This window comes from Lepisma saccharinum, chromosome 29, assembly GCF_977018435.1.
Source record: "Lepisma saccharinum chromosome 29, izLepSacc3.1, whole genome shotgun sequence".
Lineage (NCBI taxonomy): Eukaryota > Metazoa > Arthropoda > Insecta > Zygentoma > Lepismatidae > Lepisma > Lepisma saccharinum.
The window spans coordinates 47,792,253-47,810,354 of NC_139257.1; the positions used below are offsets into that span (position 1 = coordinate 47,792,253).

The 18,102-nt window shown below is 40.3% G+C and overlaps 1 protein-coding gene across 2 annotated transcripts in view; it reads left to right on the forward strand.

Moving 5' to 3' along the window:
- LOC145981650 (uncharacterized) overlaps positions 1-18,102 on the forward strand; it is a 74,565-nt gene that overhangs the window by 39,187 nt on the left and 17,276 nt on the right. For both annotated transcript variants that reach the window (XM_083115052.1, XM_083115053.1), the window contains exons 8-11: positions 2,956-3,045; positions 6,511-6,694; positions 10,105-10,474; positions 10,857-11,074. In XM_083115052.1, the coding sequence (XP_082971178.1) occupies positions 2,956-3,045; positions 6,511-6,694; positions 10,105-10,474; positions 10,857-11,074 (862 nt within the window). The remainder of the gene's footprint in view (positions 1-2,955; positions 3,046-6,510; positions 6,695-10,104; positions 10,475-10,856; positions 11,075-18,102) is intronic.

Sequence of the window (18,102 nt, forward strand, 5' to 3'; positions counted from 1 at the left end):
GACAGAACGTTACATAAATATTGAGTAGAATCTGTTTCTCGCCCCTTTTCAAAGGCTGTCCTTGCTGGTGTTTTGAAAACAAGCTCAGAGAACACTGAGACCTTCCCGCATGCACAGAACTCGGCATGTTATTTTTCTAAGGATAAGTCAGGCAATATTACTAAGTTGCACTACTTCCTTGCTGTTCACATGATTATTGTTAGAAAATAACCAATGTTATAAAATATCATTATGTACACAAATCTCTAAGCTCATTGAAAGTTACAATGCATATTACTACAAAATGTTCACACTTATCTTGCCTTGCCATGTCACCAAGTTATTTTACGAAGTGCACTATATTTGGCGAAACAAAAATCGTTATTAGGATGCTTGTCAAAGTTTCCAAATGCAATAAATTTACGAACTTTCTTTGTCATCATCATCAATATATTTATTGGACTTACAGCAATGCATATGGCTGTTTATGCCCATTATATATTTTATTTACATAAGATACAATTTACATAAAATCTACAAACAAATTTCAAATACACTCCTATCTATATCATCCTTAGAAATATACATTACCATGTTATATCATTTTGTCTAAAGAAATGCAAGTAAAATATATTCAATTTGCATGCAAAGAAAGAAACCAAATTGATGGGAACTGATTACTGGTGCAAAGAGTTAATCATAAAGGTGAAGCAATAAGTACAAAAGAAAAAGCATTGGGTTTAAAGTGAGACGTCATTTGTGGCAGCGTATCCCATACTACAAATTTGCCATTGTTTTACCTTACGTAATGAATCCTGTAACAACGCTGGATTTTCGTGTGGATTATTTTACTTCTATGAGTTTGCAATGCTTTCTGCATGCAGGTGGTTTTGTTTACAGAAGGTCTCAGGGTTGGTGATTTGAACTATAGCTCCTTATAATTCTGAGCCCGCAAGTTTCCCAAAAAAAATTGTCACCACATTTCGAAAAGAGCCCCATGCAAACTTCTCCTTATCTTCTAACAGTGCATCAAATTCAGGATCATTGAGGAGTTCTCGAGTCTGAGGGCCAATAAATATTCCCTCCCTGATTTTAGTTTCACTAATTCGTGGAAATTTATGCAGAATATACTTGAATGCATCACTGGCTTGGTTCATACCTTTAATGAAGATCTTGATTAAACCTAGTTTAATATGTAAAGGAGGAAGTAAAACCTTGCTAGGAGGTATCAAAGGAACATGTTGAATGTTCTTTGTTCCTGGCTCCAAAGATTTACGGAGTGGCCAGTCTTTCCTTAAGTAGTGGGAAGCCTTATCACGGCTATCCTACTCGCATGCAAAACAGCAGTATTTTGTGTAGCCGAGCTGCAGGCCAAGAAGTATGGCTAGAACTTTGAAGTCGCCACAAATATTCCAATTGTATTCGTTATAATTTATGGCCTTCAGCAGTTTTTCCATGTTGGCATATGTCTCCTTCAAGTGCACTGCATAACCAATTGGGATTGATGTCAACACATTTCCATTGTTCACTAACACAGCTTTCAGACTTAGTTTTGATGCGTCTATGAACAGCCGCCATTCATCGGGATTATGTTCTATGTTAAGTTTACTCATAAGACCAGTCACATTTTTACAACACACTATGTCACCTTCCACTGAAAAATACTCTTCCAGGGGTTTCTGACGTGTCCGAAACACGGATATCTTAACATCTTCAGCAAGAGCTCCCCACTGCTTGAGTCTGGATGGCAGTAGTTCTGCACCACTTTTTGACAACCCCAGGTCCCTCACAAGGTCATTTAATTCATGTTGAGTTATCAGATGGCGATTGGATGATGAAGTCAAGATCAATGGCTGTGAAGTCAAGATCGATGGATGACGAGGAATCTGCAACAGGATTTGGCATTCCTGCATCGAGTTTGGCCGCCTCTTGCTCTTCGTCGGATGAATCACTGGAGTACGATGCGGGAGGTTGTGGAACAGTTAGTTCTTCAGAATGTGGCACAGGACGAATAGTTGAAGGAATATTGGGATAAGTGATAGTCCACTTCTTCTTTTTGGATAGGCCTTTAATTGGAGGAACCATGGAAAAATAGCAGTTTGAAGTATGATCTGTCGGTTCTCTCCATATCATTGGAACTGCAAACGGCATGCATGGTCTTTTTCCATGTAGCCAGTCCCGTAAGTTTGTCAAACACGTATTACAACAAATGTGAGGTGCCCACTTCTTGTCCATATCTCGCACTTTACAACCAAAGTACAAGTGGTAGGCTTTCTTTATGATTGGCGTGAAATTTCTTTTTGATCCACAAATGTTATTTCACTGCAAACATAACAAAAATTGTCTGCCCTGTTAACACATTTACGCGACATGTTTCTAGTCAGTAGTGTCATAAAACGATAAAAAAAAAAAATACACAACATACACAAAATTTCGCCATGACCATGTACGGGAGTTCAAATTGGAACTATGCTGGATCACGTAACAACACGTTTCCCCTGGCAAAATCTTCAATACAAACTGAAACGTGATGTGGTTGATGATTGTCAGTCAGCGATCACATGCTAGCGATAAGGATACTGATAAAGCTAACCGTCAAACAATGGATGTTTATTGAAACACGCAGACAGCCACTGTTGTCCCGAAACCTTATTTTGCGCGCCGGAGCACATCCGGCGATAATGTATTTCTTCGAAACTCGAACCAATCTTCAAAAACTTATATCATATTCGTTATCAGCACCCTCAAATTAGTAAGAATTGTTTACTTTTACCTCCGAAGCATTTTCATTGTTGACCAGTGTTATTCTTTCTGTACATGATGTGGACTTAAAAACAAGTTCAAATTCAGTTAAGGTGATAAAAAGTTTCCTGTTAATTGAGGTAGTGTTCATGTTTCCAATATATAATTGATATGCTTATGGATTAGACATAATTGTTTTGAGATGACATTTTTTCGCTGTTTTACCGATTTCAGAAAACCAACCTTCACCTGTTGAATCCAGTGGAAGTTCTGAGGGCAGTGATTCTGAAAGTAAGGAAAGCAGGGAGTCAGAAGCTAATGACAGTAAGTAATGAATTAGATGGATCCATTTTTAGGGAAAAGGGAAGAATTTCATTCACTAGATGACAGTACAACAATTATTTTTAACACTGCACCAGCCCACCCTGAATCAGACAGAGAAAAAAAAAACACATGTAAGTGGTTTGTCCCATGTGATGAAATTGTTGACCTGTTGCAAAATGTAGAGGTGATGTAAAGTTTCCAATTACATGTGGCTCCTTGTTCAAAGTAATCTCCAGGTAAATCACCTTAAGTGCCACAAGTGAGAAAATTGTATGTGAATTACTAAAACTTCTTGTCATGATGTAACAAAGCTTCTTGCGTTTGTTCCTAGTGGTTATTACAGAATGTTAATTCAAAGGAATCAAACTGGAAAGTATAAAAGCTTTGTCATCAGCAAAGCTACAGTGTTACAGTCATGTGTGCATCCCAAATGCAGTTGCACATCTGCCCTCCAAATAGCATGTACCTTTCACTGATAGAATGGCTGTCGAGATGTACAGGTATTGGACAAAATAATGGAAACAACTGTGGAAGTCGGAACATCATGTATTAATACGGTGTTGGGCCACCTTTAGCATGCAATACAGCTTGAATTCGGGATGGAATAGACCGATACAAGTCCTGAATGGTGGTGAGTGTAATTTGAAGCCATTCTTCATGCAGCACAGCCTCCAGCTCAGGTAGAGACGAAGGAGGTGGAAATCGACGCCGAACCCTGGATTCCAAAACAGCCCACAGAGGCTCGATGATATTCAGGTCTGGGGACTGGGTGGGCCAGGGAAGATGTTGAACCTCATCAGCATGCTCTATAAACCACTGTTGAACAGTGCCAGCAATATGAATGGGGGCATTATCATCCTGGAAGATGGCATTCCAGTTTGGAAATAAGGTTTGCACCATTAGGTGGATCTGGTTACCCAACAGTTCTCTATACACTGCTTATGAGACCCGACTGTGTAATGTGACAACTTCGTCAGGTCGGCTATACTGGTCACTCACTACACCCGAACAACGTGCACTTCCACACTGCATCACTCTACTGTCGGTGGACAGTCCATACTACCTGCAACAAACGAGAGAAGGTTGATTTCCGCTGTGCTCAGTATTACCAGGCACATTGAAAATATGTCCCACTTCTGACTTGTGTTTCCATTATTTTGTCCAATACCTGTATCTCCATGGCTGAGTGATGACTCATGATCTCGCCATTAAAACTCCTGGCCTAAGTGGGCCTCCCTTCATTATATTTTCATATTTTCTCATCCTCATTGAAAGTCTGAAAGAGGTAGAAAAGTGTAAAATTAAGAAAAATCAAGTCCAGAAATCTATGATAGTTTTCACATCATGTGTGTATTGCAGTTTGCGAAAGAGACTTAGATACAATATTTTGAGAATTTGTTCATCATGCAATGACAATAAAAAAATTGAACAAAATTAGCCCTTACAAAGTTACCGTTGTAAGAAAATTCTTTCATCAAGGTAAATTAGAAAGAAGAATAATGTGTGAATAGCATTGGGGAGTTGAAATTCAATGAAAGTTGTGTGTGATGAAATTGGTAAGAATTGAAATCTTGCAAATGCAGTTGAAAAATAGAAAATACTTTTTGACTCCCTTCAATCTAAATCTTTCATCATCATTCTATGGCATTCACATCAGCATATCAGACTCTCTTGTCTGATGAAACAAATTGTATTTTTGTTACACTGATAAGTGAACATCCACGATGGAATGAGGTATTGGTGGTCATTGAATTAATAGGTTACAAGGGAAGAAAACATACATGCAAACCGAAAGTAAATATGTATACACTAAATATTTCACTGCATTTCTGGGATATTGAACTACATAGAATTTAGCTGTGGTAGCTCAGTCGTTAAGGCATCCGACTACCATGCGAGAGACCCAGGTTCGATTCCCGGTGGGGGGAACCAGGATTTTTTCTACTAGTTCAAGCAGCTCCGATGCCAGCCCATAGTATAAAGTGGGTATCTGGAGGAAAAACTGGGTGAAAGGCAGCCAGGGGTATGGTGCTGAGCACATCACCCCCACCTTCGGCAGTGATAAAGAACCTGTGTGACCCTAACTCCATAGGCCCTATACACCTTTATGGCATGGTGCAAAGCACATGGGAGCACTTTACTTTTTTACGTAGTATTTTTTTACACCTTTGTCTGTGATTTATGTTTGATCATCGTTAATGCATTTCCCATCTCTCACCATATCAAATGACATCTTATGCCTTTAGGAATCCTGGGTTCAAATCCCAGCCTGAGGATGGGTGTTCTTTGCGAGTGTCCATTCATCAATTTCATCATATCACTCATCCTCTCGCGATTAGCCGAAAGTGCCAGAGAAGTGATGTGATGTAAATCAAATCAGTCAAGACATCTTGTGCCATAATTAACTGCATTGTTACTGTAATGTATTCAGTAAGTCACTGTACACTTGACTTTACAGATGTTGAAGGAAGTGGGAGACAGTCTGAACTGAACAAAACAAAGTTGTTTGGACATTCCTGTTGATATGCACAAACATAGGCATGGCCAGACACTCCGATTAAGGAGGGAAAGGAGCCTTGATGGAAGTTCAGCCAGAGAAAGAAAAACCTCATTCCATGTCACTGTTTTATTTGTATCGATGGGTACTAAAGAAAGGCGTATATAGCATGTGTCCGGGCCCACCAAAAATCACTCTATTAGAAGAATTCCATCTTCCGTTGCACAGAAGTTCTCTGTTCCCCTCCCTCTTTATTTTTCCTTCCTTGTGGTTCAGACTAATTTACATATAAACATGATTTCGTACAAGAGATTCAAAACAACCACATACAATTTATTCATTTCCAATGTGTGACCAATTTATTCTGCGACCACATGGGTGTAACACAACTAGGCTAACGAATAAAATGTGCGAGTCTTAATTACAAGTAATTTGCTGGAGAATGAAGTGATAGTTCAATTACATAAGAAATAAACCCTCTGTAGTTGCTTGGAACTTACGTCGGCTTGACTATATTTTATTCTTTAGAGAGAACAATATTGGTTAGTAACGGTAATTAGATTTCTTAACACTAAATTTCTAAATGAGAGTATTAGAAGTAGCAACTGCTTCCTCCCCCTGCCCCCTGTATGCATGCCTATGTGTACAAAGTACATCAAAGTGAATATATTAACCAGGAGAGCAGCAGGAAGTTGGAGATGTAATGGCACATAAAGCAGTAGAACATTGATTGCAGTTCTTTTAGAAAATAGTGTCAATATATCGGTATACAAATTTTAGTGTCATTCCTCTTCCTATTTACGGCTGTCACAAGCATTTAAACATGTTTTTTTTCATATAACACGTCTGCAGAACTCACGCTTCCATCATCAGGCATTTATTTGTAGTTTGATCAATGTTACAGTTATAGCAATAGGATAGATAAGTTTGTGAACTTATAGTATAGTAATTATGTTGCCTATTGATAGGTGAGAACAGAAAGACTGGCGAGGGTGGGGTAGGAAGGTGCATCACTGAAGAGGAAAGGGAAAAGCTGAGGAAGGAGAAAAAGAAAGCAAAGAAGAAGAAGATCAGGAACAAGAAGATCCAGGAGAAGAAAGCTCAGGATGTGGCCAAAATGTGTGCAAAGGGTGCTGAAAGTAAAGGGAAAAGGTCAGTCGTTGTTTTACGAAACAGTTTGGAAATATGCTGTATGTAGATGCAAATTCAGTCATTGTCATGTCAATCAATTGTTATACAATGTTATAACTATGGCTCGGAAGTTGAGGAAAAATCCTTTTCTTTCCTAGTGTCCGAAGACGAGGCCCAACATAATATATGTTCATTTTGGATCATTGTAGGCCAGAAAAAGGTGGGTTTTATTTGTCATTTTTTGCCTTGTTTGACGTTTTTTGGTTTATTGGTTCTTTTTCAGCCTTTTTTTAGGTCTTAATGCCTTTTTTTTTGCAACTTCACCTTCTTTCGACTACGTTTTTACTGCCCATTCTCAATTCGAATCATCAGCAGTTCATCACCTCTTAAACATCCTTTCTGTAGTAAAGAAATAAAAAAGAGAAAGAAATACATTTGAACCATCCCTGAAATGAGAAAAAAACATTTTTGGACTGAAAGAAGATGCATTTCATTCATATATTTTTTTCGCACTGTGTTTTCCATACCACCAGAATTTTGTATTTTTTTTAATTAAATATGTAATTAAAACTGAAGTTATTAATTAATTTGGATCACATTTATACGTCCTTTTTCCGTTTTTTATATTTTTAGGTCTTTTTTTGGAATTTATAGGTCCTCAACTTCCGAGCCCTAGTTATAACCAACTATTTAATGAATTTATGGTTTCATTTTCTTTGACTATTAATCAGTGTTATTTGGGGGTATTCGGTGTTATATTTTACACCAAAAATAGTGCATTTCTGGATTCTGTGTTTTCCCATATTTAAGATGATGATAAAATAATAGGTAGTATTCTCATAACAGTAAACTCTGATTAATATTACTGTGCAAGTATTCCATCCCAATTGTACGAGGGCAATTCGGAAAAAACTCCGTTTGCACATGTGCGAGAAATAGCCGGGGATAGCGACATCAGTCCTGTGGCGTTGTGCACAGTAGTTCAGTAGGCAGTGAGCAGTGGAAGGAGAAGGTTGTGTTGTAGTGGATTCGTCCGCTATAACAATTGAAAATGAACGCTCCGACAGAAAATCCCACCAAATGTGAGGTATGTGCAGTAATATGATTACTCTGTGCAAAAATAAACTTTCGACAGCTGCGATTCATCGCGAACTGTGTAATGTTTACGGACCAAACATTATGAGTGAAGGTGTCGTACGTGAATGGAGTTTGCATGTTTAAAGATGGACGAACTGACGTGCACGATGTGGCAAGAAGTGGGCACCCATCTGTAGTCAGCAATGAACTCGTGCAGGAAATTGACAAAACGGTCCGTGAAGTCCGTCGGTTCACGATATATGAACTTTCTGTTCGCTTTCCCCAAATTTCTCAGACTGTTTTGTATGAGGTGGTGACAGAAAAGTTGGGATACCACAAGTTCTGTGCTCCTTGGTTTCCAAAACTTCTTTCTGAGGAGCACAAAAAACACAGAATGGGTTCTGCTTTGGACTTTCTCTCGTGTTATGCCGAGGAAGGAGAACAGTTTCTTAACAGAATTGTGACCGGTGATGAGACCACTGCTGGATGCACTCAAGAACTTTTGGAGCAGTTCCATTGGGATGTTTTTGATCATCCACCCTATAGCCCAGATTTGGCACCGAGTGACTACCACCTCTTCAGACACATGAAACAGTGGCTTGCATCGCACTGCTTCAACAATGACAATGCGCTTAACGATGCTGTTAGAGGGTGGCTTCGTTCCCAGGCGGGAGATTTTTTTGCAGAAGTAAATTTCAAACCTAGTAAAACGTTATGACAAGTGCCTCAATTTGAATGGTGATTATGTCAAAAAGTAATGTAATGTTGTACTTTTCTAATGTGTATAATAAAAGTTCTGTATCTATGAGTATCTGTCATTGACAACAAAACAGCGTTTTTTTTCCAAATTGCCCTCGTATATATGTCACACAGCATTTTTGTGGAGCCTGCAATAGACAAACACATCAGAGAAGTATTGGCAGGTATTGGTAAAAAATTTCACTAGTACATTGACATTGGTACAGACCTATTGTCATCCTATGGATTGGAACTTCATGGTCATCCTGTATAATATATAATTTTTTCTCAATATGTAATCTGCTTCTTTGTGAAGTGATAATGGTAATTTGATACACTTAAAGATAGGAAAATATTTTAAAGATGTTCAATATTGTGTGCACATGAAAATTTATATCATGGTGGCACACAATGCTAGTTTGGATCAGTGGTTTCCAACTTCAAAAGGTACGAGGGCCAAAATTATATCCAGCAGTTGATAGGCGGGCCGCATTTTTTGGGGGGGGGGATTAAAAATTACAAAAATTTGTAAGTACTGATCTGAAAATGTAGTACTTTCGCATGACCTAAATTTCTAAAATGAGGCAATAAAACAATGGAATTACAAATCAAAATTGTATAATTACAATTTATTTCACAAAAACCCCAATACTTATTTATGAATTGAAAGAAATTAAAAGACACACCATACAAATAAGAATCCTTCATAGTAAGTGTTCAATGTGAAAATTGAGCCCGATCTGCTTCTTTTATTAAAGTTGAATTTGAATTTCTGTATTTGAAAGTCTCAGAAGGTGAGGCAGTGATGAATCTGCCAGTCTGCTTCTGTAGCGGTTCTTGATGAACTTCATTGAAGAAAAAAACACTTTCACGCGTGTATGTGCTGCGGAACATCGATGTCATCCTTTGCCCAAAACTACGAAGGTTTGGAAAGCATTCCTTTGAAAGGTATTTGAAAAACTCTGGCCCCTTTTCTTGCCTAGTTTGAAGGAATACATCGCCTTCCAAATCCCGCAATTCAAGTTGGAGAGAAGCTATTTTAATTTTCAATCTTACGTTTTTTGGAGATATTGCTCATTTCGATATTTGCACAAACTTTAACAATCAGTCACAGTACAATCCGAGTTGGAACACTGGAAATCGCTTCGTACTTCGTGCGTAGTAAAACAGATCTCTATGGTGCCGCTCTGGAGTTGTTTCTAAACACAAAGAGTGAAGCCATCGCGGAAGCGGCAGAGTTCATTCCGCATAGCGAAGGGGTGGAATGCATGGTGTGAAGAGAAACTTACGTCACTTTAGATTCTTCTGATTATCATTATTGACTGCAAAATCAATTCTGCCTGTGATATTGTCTTTCTTCACAGAGCATCCGTTCCTTCAGTAAAAAAAGAACGTATTTTAATAAAAATAAATAAAATTAATGTATTTTGTAAAATTGGCTTCACGGGCCGCAGAAAAAGGCAACGGGGGCCGCATGCGGCCCGCGGGCCGCCAGTTGGAAACCCTTGGTTTAGATCTTCTATTTCTTTTAGTTGGTTAAAATAAAATGTTCCAGATGCATTCAAGTCCCACAAGTTTTGACTTCACAGAAGGAAAATGTTTCTTCATTTCAACAGGAAGAAGAAGAAGAAACCCAAAGAGAGACACTCATCAGAGGAGGAAGGCATAGATCCCCACTCGGCATTTTTCACAGCCTCCCTTCAAAAGAAGAAGAACATTCTCCCTGGGTTGGCTGCAAGCGAGGAGTGGTACATCCACAGGGACAGGCCTGTTGTGGAGAGTGTGCCAAACGGGGAATTTGATACGGAATCTGACTTCATTGAAGTCTCTTCTCACAGGAGGAGGAACAATTCTGTTCCACCTCATTCAGTGCAAAATCAGAGAGTGCAGACGAACACTTCTGTCCAAGCTCCTTCAGTGCAAAATCAGAGAATGCAGATGACAAAATCGCCAGTGGCTCGTCTGGTAAAAGAGGAAGTATCTGTGGTAAGCAAAGTAGAAGTTCTACTGGTCATAAGGTCTCTTACAGTGACATGCAAGTCTTGTCAGCCACCACTATACATACTTACAATGTAGTATCTTTGTTAATGATTGAATTTTTGGTTATTTTTCATTAATGCCAACTATGTTTAGAAATACTAAATGTGAGTCAGTATTTAAAACCTTGCAGCTAGTTTGTCTTTTGTACACCTTAATGGTCTTAGATAATCACACCTTCCAAATCTTGTCAAGTTAGAATATTTCAATTCATGTTGGAAGAGTTTTCAACTTTAGCCTCTACTATTTTATGATTTGACATTTCAGAAACTTGTTCTGTAATGTTTTTCGAAAACTGCAAGTGGTTTCTCTATTTGGTTTTTTTTTTCAGAAAGATGACGTATCAAAGGTGAACAGGAAGTTAATTGAGAGCAAGAGAACGCTTCAGCAGGTGCGTCATTATGCAAACCTTGGCAAAGAAGCCCTTCAGGCCAAGGAGCATGAAGCAGCAGCTGATTGGTACAGCAAGGCTATTTTGCTCTACCCCACAGATCCTGTACTTCACAACAACAGAAGCCTTTGCTACATAGAACTTGGGATGTACAGAAAGTGAGGGTTTTTCTTGCTTCCTACAATTACAGTAGACTCGGGATTATCCGAGCTAATTGGGACCGAGACTACCTCGGATACGAAAAAACTCGGATAATACGGAGATAATGTGCTAATAGGTCGTAAATGACGAAACAACACTTAAAACTGTATAGTAATTATTATTACTAGTACAACATAAATGAGAAGATTACTTTTTCCGCTTAGAATAGGCCTACACAGACTTAAACACGACCGTAACAATCGGATACACCGACAATGTAATGAACACGTGCAGCGCGGACGTTGACTTGACTCCATAAACAGACAGGGGGTGTGTTATGAAGCGCAATGTTTTCCAACCACTCCCTCGGTTAACCCGGAGCCTCGGTTAATCGCGAGTCTACTGTATGTTGTTTAACTTAGGTATAGGGGAACCACCAGCAAAAAAAATCTGTTCACACCCGCAACTCCTATGAATCGTACTCCCACGAGGAGGGAAGGTGCAGAGTGGAGCATGCTTCCTTATGGCCCAAACTGAACAGATCGAGGGGAAGGTGTGCGAAGGATTTTAGCCGAAGGTTATTTTGTTTGTGGTCGCTCTATACCAGCCGGTGCAGATACAAGGGGCGTTTAGTTTGCTGTAATACTCATCAAGAAAACAAGATATCACAGAAATGATATGTTTATTTTCAACATAGTCACCTGCCATTTCAATGCACTTTGCCCATTTGGAAGAAGTTTTCCTCCTACTTGTGAATCAATGACAGCATCCTGATCCAGCAATACCCCATGGGCCAAAATACCTCTGATGTTTTTCTTGGTTGCAGCTCGCAATTTTAGCATTGGGTCAGCATATTACTGGCCTGTATGGTAGCTCCATGTTCCAGAAAATCTAACCATCCCAGAATACTGTTGCCATAACCTTTCTGGTTGATGGTTTAACACAAAATTTCTTTGGGGTTAGGGGAACAGGAATGCTCCCACCGCATCAAGCTTTATTTGTATTCTGGGTTGATGTGGTGGATCCATATTTTGTCCACCATCAGATATCTGAATAAAAAGTTATGTGGATCCTCGTAATATGCATGTCACTGTGCTCCACTTCTGATAAGTAGACCCATCTTGCCGGCACTTTAGTTAACTCAAATGTTTCGTTAATATGTTATGTACTGTGCCCGTTTGTAATGTTGTACACTCTGCTGAATACTTGAGTGTGACTCCTCTACCATCAACAAACAAGGAACCTTGTCAGTGTCTTCTTGGGTGACACCGTGACTGGTGGGCATCTTTGCATAACCCTCTTGTCACATTTGAACCCACGGTACCACTTAGTAACAGTAGAATAGGTTGGAGCAGATTTTCTTAAAGTTTGTATCAAGTCCTGAGGAATTTCTTTAATTTTCAAGTACAAGAGCGGGAGCTTCACAATTTTCCATTTTTCTTCACCTTGCTGCAGATCCTGTAGTTTGACAACCTGTGAAAACTAATGTGTATTAGAGCATACTGAACACCCCCATGTAAGTTGGTTTAAAGGATTAAGATGGCTTCCATTTACTAAATGCCTCTCTTATTCATTTTCGTGGGGAAAAAGAATCAGTAGAAAGCAGCTATTGCGTACATTGATGCATTCTATCCATCTGTTACACTGTTAGATTTAGGGACATGCTGTGTTTTACTTAGGTATAATATTGTAATTGATATGCTTTCAAACTGGCCGAGTGACTGCGCACATTAAGTGTTCGACTTTTGATCTAACCACTAAAGTTCCAGGGTTTGAGTCCTACCCTGGGCATGGGTGTTCTTTGTGAGTGTCCCTTCATCAATTTCATCTCATCATCAGTCATCCTTGCCATCGTGATTAGCCAAAAGAGGTTCAAAAGTGACGCTTAATAAATATACAATTCTAAAATACAGCTAAGCTTTCAACCAAGATGGATTGATTTACATCAGGGTGACTTGAATCACTTTAAAGAAATAATTTATAGAATATTGTACATAAGAACTTGGTAGATATCAAAATCACTTTTGGTGAAAGTACATTAATCCACACGCCAGGAACTTGAGCACCCCGACAGGAATCTACTATAGCTCGACCACAAGGAAAAAAACCTTCCGTCCAAAGCGTTCGCGCAACCTCCCTGCCGTTATCGGTGTTCGGGGCAGTGTTGCCAGGTCAGATTTGAAAAATTCGTGAGATTGTTCCTTGGGAAACCAGAAGATCTGCTACAAAATCCGATGATCTCATAGTAGAGGATGAACGACGTTCTTGGGGGCGGAGGGGTGGCATAGTCGTGCGCACGGTGGGGGGACAAGAAGAGTGGCGCGCATTGTTTACGGTGTAAACGTCACAGATACTTTTGTAACAATGGTGCTAAACCCAGCACCCTGTGTTTGGCGAAAATATACCGAAGATCTCCATTTCAGGAGTGGACATGTTTCAAACAAAAGAAAGTAAACCGCCCGAGGGGACCGACCAACATCTTTCATCTCTTCCGCATTTTCCGGTTAGAGGGTGCGTGGAAAACACCCTCAAATTTGCCCTTTCTCAGCACAGACACAAGGGGTTTGCGATGCCTCTATTATCGCGAGGAATTTTTATGACAGGAAATGGTAGAAAGTTGTGTTCACAGATGAAGCTAACGTGCCGCCTTTCGTTGTCGGCGATTTTCCACAATCTTTCAAGTCGAATGGTAACAATAACAAATCAATTTGCCTTCTGCTGGTGTTCGGTGTACGTACAGCTATCGATAGGGGTGAGCACGCGTCCTGCACCATAATGAGAAAATGCATTACGTATGTGAAATATATTTGGTGAATTAGACAGCATGTCTTCCTCAATAATTCAAGATAGCAACGCTTATGCTAGAGTCGTTTTCACGTTCAGAAGACACAACGGCGCTTATGGAGAAACCGCACAGTGTTGCCAATACAGCGCTAGCTCATGTCGCCGGGAAATGATGACCTTCCTTCACAATGAAGGTGTTACATATTTTGTATATATAATGATAATTATATGTAATTATTAAGATTAATATTATACTGAGAACGTTCCAGTTATCCTTTTTACTATGATCCATTGCGATCACTACACAAGCGAGTGTAACGCACGAATATGACACTTCAGAAATCACTTAAAAAAGTAAAAATCACTGAGCGCTCACACAACTGAAAACACTTCTTCGAGAGAGGGAAAAAGTCTAAACAGACCAAAGCAGATCTCTCACTCAAGTAAGGGGAACGTGGCACATGGGTTAGATTCAAGTTGCGACCCAAACAAACAAATGATTAGACGTGAATGACTCAAGCAAGGCATGTCATATTTCTATCTTGAAGTCCCATATTTTGTCACGTGTTGGAAAGCCTTTCAAAGGTTAATATGGTGTCTATGAATTTATGTGTACGTTGGAAACTGAAAGGTGATCTTCATTTCAGTATTAATGTCGACAGTAATGTAAACAAAAACAACGTGTATTTGCGACAGCACTAATGTTGCTCACAACAGCAGCATTGGAAATAATTGTCAATTATTAAATTTAAGTAATTTCAATTCTATTATAACAAACTGCATGAAGTTCATATTTTTACTGAATGGAAATAAAATAACATCTCGAAAACTTGGTGGTGATTAGCCAGAATGCTGCGGTGAGTCGGCTCAAGATGGCCAGACAACGTCTCCTTACTTCGCGCGCGGTTCGGGTTAAAAAGAAACTCCAAATGCATGGAAGTAAGATTTCTGGGAACCTTTCAGTGGTTATAAAAAATAATTTCATTATTTTCTCCACAACTTTGTCGCTGGAAGTTTTTACTTGGAATTACAGAACAAGAAATGGCCAGCGACGACATTTTCTACTGCACGAATATAAAAAATCTCCACATACTTTATTTGAATATTTTTTAATGCAAATATGATTTAAAGTATTGATAAATTCTGAGTACCACCATGACCTATGACAATTAAAAAACAGTGTCAGTTTTTTAATAATGAATGCTTCAATTTTGCGGCCTGTTTCAACGTTAGGAATGAAAACAATGTAAAAATTGTGTTTTCACAGAAAATTTGCGTTTTTAATTTATCTAAAATTATGTAAGCAAGTTACCAGTTTTTTGTGTTCACCATCGTATTCTCTACGAAATTTCCTGCAAAACTGCAGGTACCGATTTTACTTAAACTAAATTTGTAAATCCAGAAATTTCACAACAGCGCGCTCGTATTTCCCATAAGAAAAGCATTGTCCATAAGAGCCCATTGTGTCTTCTGAACGTGAAAACGACTATAGGGTGCCACCCATCCTCCACATCTGCTAGAAAAACACACACACACTCACAAACACATACATGTATAACATAATTTGCCCACGCTACGAAGTCAGTGTTTCTACCTCGTAAGGCAAAGCCGTTTCACTCTGTTTGTGTCACATCATCCATTTAATCAGTTTTTCATTCATCCATATTGTCATACTCACCCGTAGAGGCACAAAAGCGACGTAAAATAACTAAAATAGAAATAGTGTTTAGGGTGGGATAAAATACAGCCACCTAAAAATAGTAATGTAGTAACTCTAAGAAAATAATGTCCTAGCACAATTGAGTAGCGTTTGACATAATTTCTCAGTTCAACAGCACTTTTCACGGCTGAGTGGAGTTCCACTCCACATCTCCCCTCCATGTTCAAGTAAGTTGAGCAGGAAACGTGTTTTGAAGCTGGCCGTTGGAGGTTCCATAGCAATAGTTTTTTAAGGAATTCTCCCGAGAAATCAATAGGCCTGGCAACGCTGACGTGAGCCAGCGCGAACGTTGCTTCTCCCTGCCCTTTCCCGCACCCGCCGGCGCGATGTGCTTCTGCGCAGGTTTTTTTGCTTGTGGTTCCACTATAGGCATCCACCTGGAAATTGCATCTACTGTATCTCCGATGGACTGGGAATGGATCGACTCCACAACCAGAGCCCGTATGGCACTACAAACGAACCAGACTACAGCAAAACAAAGAAGAATATTCAGTCATCTAGAAGCAGCCAGCCTACCAACAGCCGTGACAACCAGCCTGAATACAAGCCGGACCGTGGTCAACCTAACGGACAGGACATTTGACGAGGCCACAATATGTATCCTTTCGAAAGATTTAAACTTCGCTGCAGCACGGAAAAGTATCCCCTCAGGGACATAATCAGCAGTATCGAACAGACTGTAAAAGAGGTTCCTGCCAAGACCGTAGAAAAAAGGGCTGTTCCACCAAGACCCAACATTTCACCAGCAAAGAAAGCGGCACTCAAGGTGCTAAAAGAAGACAAGGACATCCTCGTATTACCAGCAGAAAAAGGGAACGCATCAGTAATTCTCCAGACTGCAGACTACGACAAGAAAATTTCAGAACTTCTAGCCGGTCCACATACAGAAAACTTCTCCGAGATCCGACAGCAGCATTTGAAAGGAAGACCAGAGCACTTCTGAAGAAAACTTCTTTTCTGAAACCGATTCTGGACAAATTGACACCGGACTGAACAATACCGCCACGACTATATGGACTCCCCAAAATACATAAGACTGCAGTGCCATTAAGACCGATCGTCAGCACCATTGGATGCCCAACGTACAGACTCTCCAAATTCCTGACAGCCCAGCTTCAACCACTCATAGGGAAATGTGAACACCATGTGAAAAACTCCGCAGAATTAATCAAGACGCTGCAGCAGATGAGAACATCACCAGATGACATCTTAGTGAGCTTCGATGTAGTGTCACTCTTCACCAAAGTGCCACTTCAAGATTCACTGCAATTACTAGAATGCCACTTCACACCAGAAATAATCAGTCTGTTCAAACACACACTGACATCTACCTACAACCTTAGTGACAATGAAGTTCGACCAGTCACAAATATAGGAGTGTGTTGTGAAAGAAGGAGAACACATGCATATGCTGAACATATTTTATTCAGCAGGCTACATGGAACAAAGGAAAACATAAATTTCTGCTGCAGCGCAGCAATGTATGTTGTCCACACAAAATAAAACATTTTCGTCCATCTACACGTGACATTCAAGTTCGACCACTGTTAGAGGGGATCCTGTTTACCATGGTGTGACGCCGCCCCGTCGGCGAATAACTGTGGCAATGCATCGGGGCATGCTGTGGCCGAGTAGTTCAAGGTATTCCACATCGATGCGGTGCCATTCCTCCTGCAGGCAGGCGATAAGAGCAGCCACTGTCGTGGGTCCCCTCTGTTGCACACGTCGCTTAAGAACACGCCACACATTCTCAATGGGCGAGAGGTCGGGACTCGATGGTGGCCATGGCAGAGTTCGCACGTGATGGTGAGTCAACCATTCTCTTGTCAGCCACGCTGTATGAGGCCTGGCATTGTCGTGTTGAAAGATGAGACGCTGCCTGTGGAACAGGTGCTTTCGCACTGTGGGAAGATGCCGCTCCAGTATGCGTGTATAGGCGTGTGCATTCACAATGCCCTCACAGACGTGTAGTGGGCCAACCCCAGATGCCGTCATGAATCCCCCATACCATCACTGACGCAGGTTTCTGTACCCGACGTGCATAACATTTTGCTTCATTCTGTTCCTCCTCCCGACAAATGACTGTTTTCCGTATTTTCCCGTACACAACATTGAAAATGGATTCGTCCGTCCATAAAACCCTGTTCCACTGCCGAAATGTCCATCCCCGGTACATTCGTGCCCACCGTAGTCGATTGCCTTTGTTCAACATGGAAAGGAAGGGTTTACGTTTCGCCTTGTACACTCGGTAACCGCATCGCTGTAGGTAACGGCGAATGGTTCTGGTTGACACTTCAATGTGAAAGCATTCTCAAGTCCACAGTCGTAATTCGTCCACAGAAACATGATTGTTGGTCTGGATATAGCACCTAAATATCCGTAGGTCACGCACGCTCAGCAGGCGTTTTCGACCGGGGGCCTTACCTGGCTCTGTAGTACCCGTATTTTGGTGGTGTTTGATGATGCAGTGGACGGTTGACTTGGGTAAGTTCAGTTGGCGCCCTATTTCCTGTTCACTGAGTCCATCCCGTTGCAACTCCA